This window comes from Ammospiza caudacuta, chromosome 4 (assembly GCF_027887145.1).
Source record: "Ammospiza caudacuta isolate bAmmCau1 chromosome 4, bAmmCau1.pri, whole genome shotgun sequence".
NCBI lineage: Eukaryota > Metazoa > Chordata > Aves > Passeriformes > Passerellidae > Ammospiza > Ammospiza caudacuta.
Window position 1 is genome coordinate 2,257,876 of NC_080596.1, and position 16,434 is coordinate 2,274,309.

The 16,434-nt window shown below is 36.6% G+C and overlaps 1 protein-coding gene across 1 annotated transcript in view; it reads left to right on the plus strand.

Moving 5' to 3' along the window:
- Positions 1-16,434, plus strand: part of SH3RF1 (SH3 domain containing ring finger 1) — an 87,163-nt gene that overhangs the window by 43,108 nt on the left and 27,621 nt on the right. Inside the window, exons 3-4 of the mRNA XM_058803422.1 lie at positions 11,142-11,417; positions 12,148-12,243. Of these exons, the coding sequence (XP_058659405.1) occupies positions 11,142-11,417; positions 12,148-12,243 (372 nt within the window). The remainder of the gene's footprint in view (positions 1-11,141; positions 11,418-12,147; positions 12,244-16,434) is intronic.

Genomic DNA, 16,434 nt, shown 5'->3' on the forward strand with positions numbered 1-16,434 from the left:
GACAGTCTGGGCTAGAGCAGCCTGGGGGAAAACCTGGCCAGGATGTGCTGGAGTTCACTGTCCTGCTTCATTACTAGCTGCCATGTAAAACCAGTGGCAACTTTTAATGGAATAAGGGGTTAATTAAGATAAACACATGGAATATGGCTCCCTGCACTACTGACAGAGCAGAGCCAATTCATCTCCAGGGACAGGGAGAGCGGGGGCAGTGGGATAGGCTTGCACAAAGGGCTTGGGGAGCTGAGTGCAGAGCTCCTCACTGACCTCCCCTGCAGAAAGGAAGCCTGGGGAAGGTGGAAGCGAGGAGGAAGGATGCTGAAGGATTTGAACAACACTGAGCATGAAGGTACAGGATAAAAAAACCCAACTCAGGGAGGGCTTGTACAGTGACAGTGACGGCAGATGGGAGGGTGGTGATGCAACGTATGAATTCAGACCTCATAACTCAAGACATGCAGATTGGTTTGGGTTTTTACAGTAATGCTTTTATGCTAAAAGAGATCCATTTGAACAGTATGAAATGTGAAGCATAATCCTTTCTTGTAGACACTATATGTCCAATCCTGTTTGACTATACTAAACTGAGCAGAAGGCTCATTTGCTGTTTGTCTGCTTCTACAGACTGGATGAAATAACCAGGAAGTGCAAACTCCAGCTTGTCACTGCACAAGAGATAAATGTTAATGTAGCATTCTTCTGGCTCTTTTGTTACAATAAAGAGCATACAAGAACTTTATCTTTAAAAATATGCATCATTTCAGCTAGGATTAGTTGCCTTTTCAAAATGCTGACCAGCTGCTTCAAGTAAAAAAAAAAATCTTTTGCTTTGAAGCATGAAAAATTTAAAAGATGAGTAAGAATAAATTGCAAATAGTTTATTTATTACGTGCATGCAGTGAATGTATATTTGTGTGTGCTACAGTGACAGCTAAGATTAACACCTTTTCTTTTCTGCAATGGGCAAGAAGCTGTTTGAAGTCAGGATATTAAAATAATCAAATTGATTCCAAATGAATTTCAAGAGAGTGAGGGGGTTTTAAGAGAAAGAGGACATGATACCAGTCCTAAACCAAGTTTAGCAAAGTCCCTCCAGTTTCTGGCAACAAAAGTTTGCAGGGAATGCCTGAGAAGGATGTGTGGTGGTGATGTTGGGTTCATTCAAAAGGTTGAACAAGCACCTGAGCATTTACAAAATAGTTGAAGTGATGGTAAATAAACCTAGAAACACTCTCAGAAGGTTTGGAATGTCAGATGTTATCTCTAGGACTGTAAAATCAAATTCAGACAGAAGAGATGCCTGTGGTTACTCTCATTTTAAATATCATTAACAGTGCCTTTGTAATTTTAGAGCTTTTACTGTTTTGGTGGGGAACAAATTCACACTTGATCGTAGTGGAAAGCAAATGCTCAGATAAAAAGTCAGGCCTGTCAACCTTGATAGGTTTTCCTCAAAAAATGCAGCAACCTCTTAATTTGCAGCTCTGTGTTTTCCCATTGCCCAAGTTTTGGCAGCAAAGTATTTAAGAGATTAAAGGAACATTTCTTCATGCTGATCTCACCAAGAATAATCTCACCAAGTCACTTATTGAGAGTCATTTGCCCGCATTGCTCCTCCTGTATCATGTTCTAACTCCTCACCTTCAAAGCTCAGTAAGATTTTGCTTTTAGCAATCTCATGTCTCATTTATTCTTCTCAGATTTTTTTTTTCAGTCTGTCTTCTCATCTGGAATTCCCTCACCTTTTCTTGGTGCAAGAGGCAAACATATTCATTTGCACATCACATTGAGGGAAGCTTCTTTATGTTCGTTTTCAAAGTGTAAATACCTTTAGAACGGTATAGAGCATTACTCTTATATTTTTATATTGTTGGTAAACCTTCTGGAACTTCTGAAGCTTGTGTTAAAATTCAGCTCCCTGAAACAGGGACAAGGGCCTCCTGTGTCCCAGGGATTTGTTGAGAAACTGAGTGTTCCAGTCTTCTACACTAAGTAGATTAATGGGGTTTTCTTCTTGTAAAGTAAGCAAGCAGAATGTGTTTTGTAAAGTGCTGCTGTAAAGTTCAGTTTGTGAGAGAATTTGATATGTGGTCGGTAAAATGCATGTACTTTTCCAGTATTTATGGCTTCTGTATAATGCAAAAAAGGAAAGAAGCTAATGTATCCTGATTAGCCATGCAAAGACTGGCAGATGACATGGCTCAATTTGTTCCCACTACTCCATCATAGTACAGCCCGGTAGTATGGCATTAATCATGGAATCTTTTCTAGGTGTTAGCAATGCCCTGTAGCTTCATGTAGATTCCCTTTTATTTCTTGTAATGTGGTGAGATTTTGTGTTCATATATTAAAAAAAGAAAATTGTTAAACCAAATGAAGATGTTTCTAAGCATTGCAAGATGATTTCTTTCTCTGAGATTGCTGTTGACTGTGTCCCTTTAACTACTGCATATGATGCAGAAATCATAACAGCTGTCATGTATGGTATGTCTGCCCTGCTGACTGTGTAGATTACAGAAACATGTTTTCTGGATGTTTAGGTGATTTTTCCCCCCCTTTCTGGTGACTGATAGAAGCTGTTATAAGGTTAGATGGCTGTTCATTAGTAGGGCAGATTTGAATTATAACAGTTGCAGTTATTGATGCTTTATTTGTGGAAGGGCATATGAAGGTCTGTGGCTTCTCTAGCTGCCTCCCATTAAGCCAAAAGGAAAGAAAAGCATTCTGAGTTTATGTGAAAATTTCTCTTTGTTCTGGACTTGGAGCTCAGAATGGCACACATCTTGCTTGGGAATTAATGATTTCACTGTTTAGGCAATTGCATTTATGGCTTTTGACAGTGAAAGTAAATTCTAAATCACTGTATTAGAAGGATAAGTATTAATTTAGGCAGCAGCAAAAGAATGCCAAAGATGTGTAATTTCCAGATTATGTGGAAACTAAAATGAATGAAAGGAAGGGCTATGTATTAGCCGTGTAAGAAGGAATTTAGGGAAAGAGTTTTACACTGAGATGTGGTCTGTATTTTGGTAGTGGTCAGAAGGTTTTCTTTTCTCTTGTTTTGTGATTTTATGTTCATATAATAAGCAAAAAAAAGCAAGTTATATTTCAGAAACTATTCACACCAGAAAGTTGTCACATTTCCTGCAACAGATTTTGTATGGGAGTGAGTAGTTGTGAAAGGCATTTACTAGATAACTTTGCAAAATGAGGCTTCTTGGTAAACACAAAAGTACTATCTTATAATTAGGTATTTTGTACAGGCAAATAGTTCTGTACTCTGAGCTTGAGGGATATATTTATCTTAGAAAAGTACTCACGACATACTATTTCAAAGTCTTTTGCTAGGTCTTTTTCAGGCTCCTGACCATCATAGACTTTATTCTGATATTTTAAAATTTGTTTGCTTCTTTTCTTGCTGCGGTTTTCCACTTCACTTACTTCTTTTCTCCCCCCACCAAAAAAAAGTTTGTCTTACCATTATAAAGATACTTTTTTCAAAGTGTCTACAGCGAGAAAATAATAAAGTGGATTAGTAATCAGCTGCACCTATTTTTCTTTTTCCAAACTGTTCTCCAAAAAGATGAAATTAATAGCTGGGAGATAATTTTCTGCAGTTTTACAGGGGTAGAGGAATTTGGAACAACAAAACTTTCAAAGCAGTTGGTGTTCCTGCCTTTCTAACTTGGGATATTCATGGGGGTTTTAGTAATGAGAAATTGGGTATGACTGGGGAACATTAGATATATTCTAACATCCACACTGAGACTGCTTCAGGGATGTACAGAAGTTAGCAGCACTTCAGAGTAGGACTAGTAAGTCCAACTATCCAGTCTCAGAGTTGTAGATGTATCCTTGCCAAGAGGGATGGATGTCTTTCTCTTCCTTTATTCTTGCAGTATGAAGTGTTCTTGTCTTAGAAGCCATGGGTGATATTACCTGAAAAGAGAACACATTGGAAGTTACACTGCTAGGAGAATCTAAGTGCTGAGGGAACCTGTGCTGCTGTGCTGATATTAACTTGATGCACTAAAAGAGATTAGGAGATCTGTGCTGCTGTATGGTGGCACTGGGACAAGAAAGATGAAGTTTGATGGAGACATCAAATGCCCTTGAGTCAGAACATATCAAGGGAAAGCCAATGAAGATAGTGGCACTTTCAGTTTGAGCAGTGATGTTGGTGTAACCGCTTATCAGAGCAGATCTTTCAAACAAATCATTGCTTTTGGAAGTAGCTATTTTATATAAACATCCTAGCTCTATGCAGTGCACAATTTAAGGTTTTGTTTAGATTCTTAAAAGGATCTGGGGTTTTTCAAAGGAAAAATCTTTTGTAGTAAACAATTAATCGAAAGGTTTCTAAAGATTCAAAATGGAATTGTTTGATATGCAAATCAACAGCAATACAGACCTGCATTCTCTTCTGCATCTTGAAAGTTACCTCCTCAGTCTCTCCTGTGCAGAGCAGTTTTCTCATAATTCATTTTGTTTGCTTGTGGAAGAAGCAGTCTTGAACATGTCAGGTGCATACAGTTAAAATATTTGGGGACATGCTTTGTGCAGGATATAATTATTTTCTCTTCCACTTTCTTTTATTTTTTGCTTACTTATTTTATTAACTTAGAGGTTTAATTCAGTGGAAAGTGTTCAGAATTTTCTTTACTTAATAAACTTTGGGAAAGGAAGTAGCTAAGAACTTTGCATTTTGACTAGGCAAAGAAAAAAAGGCAGCATTTGAAAACACATTTTTATTTGAAAAAAAAAAAGTGTTTACAAAGGTGTGACACAGAAAGGAACTGGGAGAAGTGCCTTTGGAAAGCTTTGTAAATGTCCCTTCCTAACCTTCTGTATTATTAGTGTGATTGCTTAGGCCTTAAGGCAACATCTTTAAATTCCTTTCATTCTCCTGTATTCCAGCTTTTAATTACAAAACAACTTTGTGGGAAAGAGTTGCTCATACTTACATTAAACAACCTTGTATTTATTTCTGAACATCAGACAAGAAAAAAAAGGCAAAATGTTTTCTCCTAAAAGCTGTTAGGACAGAGGAAGCAAAAAGGGCTTTAATAAAATGGCTACTTTAAGTAGACCATTGAAATTTACCTTAAAAGAGCACATAAGAATTGCTTACATGAATAAAGGAGCTACCCATCTGCTATAAAATATAAGTTTCTCTGAGTCTGTTCTGTGAAATTCTTCTGCAAGTTACCAAGAGCAAAGTTCGTTGGCAAAGTCCTGAATAGAGTCAGGCAAAGGGCTTTAGGAGTGATTGGTGTGTTAGATGGATGAAACCTTGAAAATTAGTAAAGTCTACTGAAGAATTTTTAACTTCAGTTAATTAAACAACAGTAAAAATGTAATCCTGTTCCCTCATTTATCAAGATCCTAAAATTTGTACTGATTGCAAAAGTATAATAAATATGTTGGCTTGATTTTTTTTTTTTTAATTTTGTACCCTGGTATTTTTCCTAAAGTAATGTTTCTTCAAAATTATGATTGTTATATGGGTTAAGTTACACACAGTTGGGTTTCAAACCCTGATCTCTTTGATCAGGGCAACCTGGCTAGCTGGTTTCCTCTTGATGCTAAACTTCTATTTTCATTAAAATCAGAAGCTGTATAGCAAGTAACTATATTTCAATACAGCATTTCAAAACAACTACAAATTTGCACTTTTTAAAGTCAAATGTTTGGCCTTTTGCTTTATGTTTGCAGAGAAAAATTATATTTAGTACAACTGTTTTGTAGGAAACCAGTAGAAATGAATATATTTACCAACATTAACATTGCTCACTTCTTTAATGTAATGAACTATTATAACCCCAAGCCCTCGTTTACTGTATTCAGCACAGCAATAGTAATTTATATCAGATGTTACCAAAGGTTTGTTTTTATGTTTATTACAATACTGGCAGTTTGATACAGCCTCCTGACATAAAAATATCTTACTTTTTTGTCATCCAGATAGCAGGACCTCAGAGACACTTTATCTGAAAAAATTTCATTTGTATTGATGCAGGCTTCTGAGATAGTTCTGATGGCAGAAGTGCGTAAGGTTGATTACGCCAACAAGTCAGTGTTGGGTACAGACGAATAACACTCAAGTCAGCCTTTCTTTGCACAAACCTGACCTTGTTTGAATTGTTCCTTAGATGACAAAAGTAAATGCAGGGAGCCAGCTTTTAACATTCTTCTTGGATTATGGAAACACTTTGTGTTCTGGAGCTCAAAAAAAAATGGAGATTCAGTTTCAAATGTTATCATCTCTAGGTTGCTCTGTCCTACAAAACTAAATATTTAATTTTTCAGGCCAAAGCAATGTACCTGTTTCTTAACACAGGGAATATGTGTCCTTCCTTTAGAAAGAAATCCAACTTGAGAAAACAATCTTTTAATATAAGCAGTTTAAGACGGTCTTTGGTAAAGTATTTTCATATGCTCTATGTTTCAAAATGCATGGAAAGTTAAATGCAAGCAGAGAAGGAACAAAGCAGGCTGAAACAAAGAAAATTGAATCACACAGATCAGGTGGCTATAAATTAAGACTTGAAACTACTATTGGAGCCTGTGAGATGAAAGAGACATAAAAAAATGCAGATGTGAAAGGGGATGTTCTTGCAGGACTGGACAGCTTAGTAAAGCTAAAGAAGGCAAGAAAGCGAAAATACCCTTTAAAAAAAGTAATAGGAAGGATGCATTTGAAAGATTTGAATCAAGAAAGCAATAATGTGAAATAGAATACACCAAAAGATTAAAAGAAGCAATATTGTCCTTCAAAAGGTTTGAATGACTAAGAGTCTGAAGAGGAAATCTCAGGTTTGCCTGTACCTACTGGAGGATGTACATATTAAGAACCCACTTTACCCAAATCTGCCTTGCAAACAGGTTTTGGCTGCACACATTTGCATTATGTTATCCTTATGTAAAAGCACCTTTCTCAGGCAATCAACTATGTCTTACACTACTGATGGTTTTGGAAAAAACAAAAAAAGAATTGACTGAAAAAAGTACCTCTGTATCACTAGACTTACTATACTTTCAATTGCTGTGTAATTTCAGATTTTTTTGTGGTACTTTCACATCTTATCCTGGTCATTAATGTGACTGTTGGTTTGATTTAGGAACTGCATGGAAAGAAAACAAAAGCGTAGGTGAAGAAAAATCAATTTTCTGGCTTTCCTTGTAAGAAAGTTGCAAATAATGGATGTTAAAGATCCCCTCATGACATGGATCAACTTCCTGGTTTTAGATTTTCTGTAAATAAAAGTAGGCCTAAAAACTGCTGCTGAGGTATCTGAACAAGCTGGATTTTTCTGGAAGCTGATGGAGCATGTAGCCACTTTCAGAAAATTGTTTTTGTCTTACTATCAACATAAGCAGTACTCCTATAAAAGGCACTACTTCCTGGCCCCTTGAAAACACTCAGTGTCTAAGAAACTCAGGCAGGTGAAACCAGTGTAAGTATTCTGGGTAAATTCAGCTGCCTCATGGGGAAGCCCAGGCCACTTCCCAATCCTGCAGCCAGGGAACAGGGAATGCCTTGCTTGCTTGGCGAAGGGACAGCCAGCAGCGCCGTGTCTGGGAGGCTTCGGAAGAAACAGAGATGTGGCTGATCCCGTGTCTGTTCCATTCATTTCCTTGGGAGAGGATTTACTATTTTTTCCCACTTTAGCTAATGTTGGTTCTTCAAGTGCAGTATGTACAAACTGAGCACTGTTTTGTGCCAGTGTAAGCATATTTACATTTGGGCTTCTGCCACCAAAGCTCCTTTTTTAAAGGAAATCAGATCTCGTGTTTTCTTCACAGGCATAAGTTTCTCTTGGCTTAAGCTGATGAAAAATACATACAGTTGCATATTGCCCATTAAAAAAATAAAAGTGAAGATCGAAATAAGGTGACTGAAAACAAAAGTATAAATCCAAAGTGCAAACTAGTGCATTCTGTAGGTTTCTAAGACAAAATATCTGGGTTAGGAGAAGAAAGCTGAGGAACCTGAGCCTCATGTGTATGAATGCATATGCATTTTTTAATATTATTTTTAAGGCATTTGTTTTGATGTCATCATGTATGATTTTCTTTAAAGGAATCTGGCATCTGAAATATATGTGTATATCCATGCCTTTGCTAAAAATTATTTTAAACACTTTGTCTATCAGCAGTAGCTCTAGAAATTCAGATATTTTTGCATAAGGACTAAGGAAATAATTCTAAGAACTTGCTGTGTGGAGTCCTTCTAAATTCTATATTTTAACTTCCTAAAATGGTTTTTATCTTTGTTTTGTTGTTATTGTTGTTGTTGCTTACTCCAGGAGTTGCAAGGGTAAGTGGCAGCTGTAAACTTAAGGGTAGGCTACAAAGTTTTTCTTCCCAAGGCTTTCTTTCATGTTTAGCCAAGTGAGAGGCATGGAGTGAAATGTAAACTCTGGCTCGGCGTGTCCTCATGGCCATCTCTGCTGGTGAGCAGCCAGAGGGGCACAGGGGGCTGGAGCTGCCTGACCACAAGGGCCCGGAAGGCGCCGGCTCTGAGCCACGGCTCCAGGTTGCTCAGAGGAGCAGGAATGTGAAGATGGTGCTCGAGGGCTCTTGATCCTGTACCCCTGAAAGCTGCCCTCCCCATTGCACCCGCTCTTTCTCACTTCATCCTCCCTCTGGGACAGAAGGGAAAGTCATCCACTTCTCCTCTCAGTCATTTAACCACTTCTCTTTAATCCCTGGGAGTCCAACTGGGAACTGTGTGTTTTGTTGAACTTTGTGTTATTTGGAATTATAGACTGGAACCATTTCTATCTAATGTGGGAAACAAGCTTTGCACAAACTCAACCTTTACACTGGGAAAGGAACTTCCTATAAAGCATAAACAGATGTTTGTACTTTTGTATGCAGATTTGTGATAAACTGCATAAATGGAATATGGAGTTCTAACAATTAAATGATGACAAATGAGTTTGATTGCTTTGACATGATCTGCACTGGTACTCCTGGCTTGTTTTGTTTGTTTTTAAAGAGATTTTTTTTCCAACTGTATTTTATTAAAAAAAGCTGACCTAAAACCTCTTCCTCAGCGTGGGCACATAGAAAACTTTCTCCCAGGACAGTGGTTAGATTCCTGGGAGAAGTCAAACTATTACCTCCAGTGCAAGAGAGATTTCTGTATCCTGTAGTAGCCATAATTGCTTGGGGCCTGCTTTCTGTCAAGTAATTCTTGGCTCCTAATCCTTTTGTTTGTGTGTTTGTTTGCTTGTTTGTTATTGTGATGGAAAGGGATAAGCAAGCAGTGTTTCCTCTCTTGTTTAGAGGTCTGTTTCTTTTTGCTTCCTCTCCCCCAACGTTCTCTCTTTGCGCTTGTTCATACTCCATCTACACTGACTGCTTCCTTCCCTCTGTCTGTGTACTCTACAGAGAACATTAAATATATATATATATATATATATATATATATATATATATGTGATTTTTAAATTCTTCTGTTCTGACCATTAATTTTCCCCTCACTTGCTGAGGCCCACAAATTCCCTACTTGGTATCCGGGTTTGTACAGAGCGTGGCATCATAATGCACTGATGCAATTAAGTGTGATCATGAAGAAAAATATTATTTGCTTCAGTTTGGAGATCACCAATTGTGAACAATTGCTTGGATACTGCTAATATGATATTTTTCATATTCATCCTGGAGACAATAGAATGAACTTTGATTTTCCTGTATTCATATGTAAATCATACTCCTCTGTACCTATGTATGTACACACATGGTTCTCCTTTGACTGTTTGAAGTTATCTTTAAGATATTATTTATACATTTGAGACATACATTAGTATGCATGGACAAAAGTTAAAGCTGTCAAAAAAAAAATTGATTATATTGAAAGATAAAATTTTGTTCAATGTGATATACATTATCAAAACTCTGTCTTCTGCCCAATGGACAGACTCAAAGTGATAATTCCTTCTGAGAATTTCCTTACATTGTGTGTGACTTCTTGAGATATTGCAAGTGCAACTCCAATTTACAATCTGAGCTGGTGGAAGATTTGAGAGGAGAGACATACCATAGGGGAGATGTTGCAAATAATATTAGCAACCTTGAATTTCATTAAACTTTGCTTTTTCCATACGGGCTTACATCAAAGATGTGAAATACTGTGCTCCATGTGACTATAAAGGCTGCCTTTTCTTTGGAAAGATTCTATTAGTAATGCAAGTTACTGCTGTTTGCATCATTAAGTGGGGGTAAGCACCCCTCCAGGTATTTAAATTTGCAGAAAAGAGAGTCTTGAAGACAGTAGCCCTACTACTAGAGTTGTAGAGTTTTACAGCTCTCTCTTGCAAAATTTGGAGATACAGGCAGAGTAATTAAAAAATAATACCTGCAATGTATATAAGGGAGGGTGACAGTGTTAAATTGCAATCCTTCTGATCTGCACTCATGAGCAGCACCAATGATCTACAGTTTTCAGATATTATGGAGGAATCAAGTGAGGGAAACCCAAGGATGCACACCTTCAACAGATCTTTTCCAGTAATTCTTATTAGCTGTGATTTAAAATAAATAATAAAAATTGAATTTAAAAAGTTGCTCCAGGATGAAATTTTTCATTTTTAACAAACTGAAATTTGTTTTTCAAGCTGGAAAACACCTCCTTTATGTCCTCATCTTTATTATTCTCTGTCCATGAAATAAATAAGGTGAGGAAGATAATAAGAAAGGCAGGAAAACTGCCTTAAAGGTCTACAGCAAATTTTTTATTCCTGTATTGTATTTTCTTGCAGCATTTTTCTGCCAGTGGTATCTCAAGTGGTCAGGTTGCTTTCCAGTTTGCTTGCTTTGTTTCTTTAATGTTTAATCTTAGTGAATTAGTACATGAGGGTTAAAGTATGTTTTTCTGCCTTTTCTGGGTCTAGAAACTTTGTATGATTGAAAATCATAATGAAACTTAGAGGGATCTTGAGACTGCAGAGAACTGAAGCTCTTCCCACTTGTGTGCGTAAAAATCAGTAGAATCATTGCAGTAAAATATGTGTATAATTTTACTTTGCAATTTCATACTTTACAGCTTCATTCATACTCTCCAAAAATATAATATAAATTCTATTTAGTAATGCTCATCTAATTCTAATGATCTATTATTTTTTCTTTTTCTTTAGGGTGTACCTCAGTTACCATGTGCCAAAGCATTGTATAACTACGAGGGAAAAGAACCTGGAGATCTTAAATTCAGTAAAGGAGACATCATCATTTTACGTCGACAGGTGGATGAAAATTGGTATCATGGAGAAGTCAATGGCATCCATGGCTTTTTTCCTACCAATTTTGTTCAAATTATTAAACCTTTACCTCAACCTCCGCCTCAGTGCAAAGCACTTTATGATTTTGAAGTAAAAGACAAGGAAGCAGATAAAGACTGCTTACCGTTTGCAAAGGTAAAAAGAGAATACACTTACTATTTTCTTCTAATAATTTCATTTATTTGCATAAAAAATAACTGTTTTGTAGAATTATCTGCATTTCTTATTGGAGCTGCACTCATATGAAAAGGAGAAGTAAATCTGCCAGTATTTCTCCTATATTGATTAGTTTTTCATTCTCTTTCTAAATTACATATAATTTCTCTGATGTTTTATTTCTGAGAATGCAGTTTTATACTTGCAGTAGTGATGTTCCTAATTTAGGAGAAATAACCTATGTTGTGAATTTAAAACATTCCATCTTCTAAAGAAACACTCAAATTGCAGATGTGAAGGAAGTCATATCACTAGCAATGTTCTTAAGTACTTAAGTAGAAAAACAACATCTAGGGAAGGTTAGGTAATGAGTCAATTGAGAAGGAAAATGGTTGTGGTTCTGTTGAATAACGCCAAGGAATTAAAGGAGGGCTGATGAGTAACATGGACTGAACAGGACAGGAAGACTGGCACTAAGGACAAAGTCAAATCACTGAGATGTGGGCAGTTAGTTGAGCTCTGACAAAATAGGAAAAAAAGCAGCTTGAACTGACTTCAACGCCCAAAGCAGCATATTCCTCTTACAGAGTGCCTTCTCTGCAGTTCTTGTCCATGTCCTGCCTTCTCTGATTACTCCTGTGTTATGGAGGAAAATTAAATGAGAAGTTAAATTAGAGCTGGGAGACATAATCACTGCATGTTCACACAGGATGATGTTCTGACTGTAATTCGCCGTGTGGATGAAAACTGGGCAGAAGGAATGCTGGCTGACAAGATAGGAATATTTCCAATTTCCTATGTCGAGGTGAGTAAAGCTGGGTCCTCAGTAAGGCTGAGCCCACTGTATGTTTAATTTTCTGAAAGGAAAAATAATCGGTACTGGTGATGATTCTAAAATAACCTGAGATATAAATAATCTTAGACCTAAAATTCTCTTTGGGAAAATTAATGGCCTTAGCAGTTGAACCAGTGATTTTCACTTGACTATTTGATACCTATTTTTATTGAATGGAATTGAAATGAGTGTAATTGGAGGCAGTCACTATGTTTTCTTGTTAATACTGGAGTCATGCAGTCAATCCAAACCACACTTAGCTACAAAATGAAAGCAATCAGCAAGTCAGAGAAATAGTTAGCTTTGGACTGTCCCTAACATCCATCCTTCAAAACCAAATTAGCACAAGTAGGATGTCAAAGGGTATAGTTTGTTGTTGAACAGGTAAAGGATCAGCTTTTTCATCAACAGAGCCATATATAAAACCTTCTCCATCTTCCTGCATTTGTCATGTGTTTCAGTAATTTACAGTAAGAGGTTGCAGTTGAGAAAATTTCCCCAACCCTTTAAATTTTAAGAGTTGAAAGCTGTATCTTTTATATAGAAAGACATCAGTGATTGGGAACGGTGTGTACAGCCACAATGATTATTCAAATTTGCATTACAGAAAGATACAAAGGTTTGGAATAAAATGCTTGTCCTTTTCTGATAGGTATGCTGTGAATACTTGGTAAGACACACTTTCCTGCATCAACAGTATTTCATTTAAATAATTGAGGCAGAATGATGAAAGAAAAAAGTATTTTCACATTATCTCTGGGATGAGAAATATGTACTTCAGGTCACAGAAGAAATGTGTAACCATAGTAAGAATCAAGTCAAGTTTTATTAATTCAATTTCTGAATCCTGTGATGAGATGGGAACTTCAAAAGCCATTACTGCCTTCAACTGAAATAGAATTTGATATTTTTAAAAGGGAAAAATATATATTCATTTTTATAGCTTGATGTAAGGATCTGTAAGTCTGGAGGTAGAAAATTTCACATGATTGTAAAAAAAAGAAGACCAAAAAAGTTTCAACTTGCTTTGTGCAATTTTGGCTTCAGTTTAAGATGTTTTTAAAGGCCAATTTAATGATTTCTTGCCCTTGGGTATTCTTTCCTAGCTTCTTGCAATTAACTGCCCCTTCAATTCAGCCAGTAAAGCTTTTTGTAGTGTTTTTTCAAGCTAAATTACTTAGCCTTGTTAGAAAAAGCCCTTTCCTAGGGCAGCCACTTGAGCTATTTAGCTAACAACTACATTCCTATCTCTGCAAAAGTTGCAAAAAGGATATATGGCGTTGAAAAAAAAATGTAAAGATGAAAGTCACAAAATATATTTCTGTTAATGTTTTTTGAGTGATTCCATCAACAAAGAAAATGTATTTTCAATAAACCCTTTTAGAACAGGCATCAACACTTAAGTAAGTACACTTTCTCAAATCGCCACTAAAGTGGAATGGAAGGTCTAGAATGATAAATTATACCCTAAGAGTTACTTCAAATCAGATAGGTGGGTTTTTTTCAGTATACACTAAACTGAAATGCATGCTGTGGTGGAGGGCAGTGAGATGTGCGGTAAAGTATGGGTTTGGATTTTGAAATGTCTGGTTTCTGAGAGTACATAACTATTGTTCTGGAAAATATACAGACAACTGATAGAAACAAGTATAGCAAACTATTCTTACCAATTTTATGAAAGACAATGAAGATGAAAAGTAATTAATATTTTTGAAAGATTTTTATATGGTAGTTTTCATTGCATTTCCCAATCCTTCTAATCATTGCCTATTTTTGGGGAATTCTATCATATGATGATGACAGACATAACTTTTACCTTTTGTATGTTAGTCCACATCCTTTTGTTTGAAAATGTGAATTCATAGCTCCAATTACTAGAGATTATCTGAAGTCATTAACTATAAAATGCGCCTAGTCTGTGATATTTATTGTGTAGTATAGGTGTAATAATTCAGATATTTCTTTTACCATGAGGATAAAATTTTAGTTAATGAAGTCCATGAAAAGGTCTGATCATATCTGAGGACAAATTTTGCCTTTTTATGCTTCAATGTTAGCTACTTTCTTTTCTAACTTCCATGTATTAAATTTGTGGTAATAGTAAAAGTGAGACTGAACACATTTTGAGAGAAATTTTAAGAGTGATTCTATTAAATCAGTTAACACTTATAGTTATTGCTGTTCCAAAAACAAAGATTATTCATAACTAAACAGATATTATTAGATTTTTTTCTGAAAAATTACAGTTCTGCAATTTTTCTTAAACCTCAAATTGGATGATTTGACCTAGTTTAACACTTCATAAACAAATACAAATGCCCAAAACAGAATAAAAGTCAGGGAATATAAATCACTCTTCAGTCAAATTGTCAGTAGAAAATAATGCCAGATTTTGTTTACTTTTGTGCAAGTAAAGAACACCTGAATTAATTTTTAAAAGAAGTGTAGCAAAGCACCACTCTTAGAGCCCTTGCAGTAGCGGTAATTCCTGCAGACATCTGCAGGCAGAGGAAAGCTGTGTGCTGACCTCAGCCCTGCTGCAGCACCGAGACGTGGCTCAGCCAGCTGCCTCTGTCCTGCCCTGCTTGGAAAGTTCTTCAGTTTCCTGGAGACTGTGGGAAAAGGAATTGGATTTCAGGCTTCCTGTTGCAGCAAAGATTTTGTTGAATGGGAAAAAACTAAAAAAATGAATGTAAAGACTGAAGTAAAGAAGCCTCAATGAAAATATGTCTGTTAAGGAAACCTACTGATGTAGGAACTGCAGGCCTAGGTTCATAGGTATTTGTTGCAGAAAGGAATGCTAGATTAAACACTTCATACTGTGACTTGGGTTCAGTCCCTTGGTGACCTTGAATATCTGTTAGCCATTTCACTGGAGAATGCATGCAGGTCCTTAATTTCTCTTCTAAAGGAGAAGTAAACTGCACTCTACAAAATATTCTGCAGCTGTTGCTGTCCCCAGCTTACTTCAAAGAGGAGGCCAGTAATCACTTCTCTTCCATCTTCAGATTCATGTAACTTTCATTTGCTTGCTTGTCTGCATAAAAAAGCACAGAATGCTGCTTTTATTGGAATGCATCTTGAATGATCCCATGGGCAAGCCTTAACTTTTCCTTAATAGGTTGTTCACTGTACAATGTAATCAGATTCTGCAGGCATTGATAGCTTCTGGAGGTAAACAAATATAATTAGGTGTAAGAGGTACCTTGGGGTGCTGTTAGCAAAGTGGCTTTTGGTTTTCCTTTTCATTCCTCTGTGATCCCTTAACTTCTCTGATTAGCTAGTTATTTGCAAATAACGAAGTAGATTACATAGGAATGGAAACAGTTGCAGCCATTGTATCAACAGTATGGAATACCTAGATTCTCAGGAAGTATGTGAAGAATTTCAGTCTGAGTTGAAAAAAAATAAAATGTGCAAAATAGATAAAATTTTAGACCTTGAAAAACCTGCATGTTTGTTGTGATGACAAATAAGACCCTGACAAGCTGAACAGCAGAGTAGGCTTTTTTTGGTCTTACTTTCTACTTCTTTCATATCCTTCAGCCTCAATGTTTTGTAATGAAATAATGTTTTCACTGGTCTGTTTAAAGTATGTTTGATCTAAATTTAAAGTTCAATAATCATCTAAATAATGGGCTTCATTGGAGAAAATGATGTGTTTGTATCTTCTGTTATATGCAGGTAATACAATATTATTTTGATCCATATGATCCATCTTGAGTAATAGCAGGAAGGAAAATCTAGCATCTACCTTTTTCATAGGATTATTTACTGCTCTGACATTGTCTTCTCCTTCCTTCTTACAAGAAAGATGGAGAGGGACTTTTTACAATAGTATGTAGTGACAGGACAAGGGGGAATGGACTCAAACTGGAAGAAGATAGGTTATGATTAGATATTAGGAAGAAATTCTTTACTGTGAGGGTGGTGAGGCACTGGAACAGGGTGCCCAGGGAGGTTGCAGATGCCCCATCTCTGGAAGCGTTCAAGAGCAGGTTGGATGGGACTCTGAGCAACCTGGTCTATTGGGAGGTGTTCCTGCCCATGGCAGATGGGTTGGATATTGAGGATCTTGAAGGTCCCTTCCAACCCAAATGATTCTATGATTCTGTGATTCCAGTTCTCTTCAGTTGCATTCTAAAGGACCAACAATAAGAA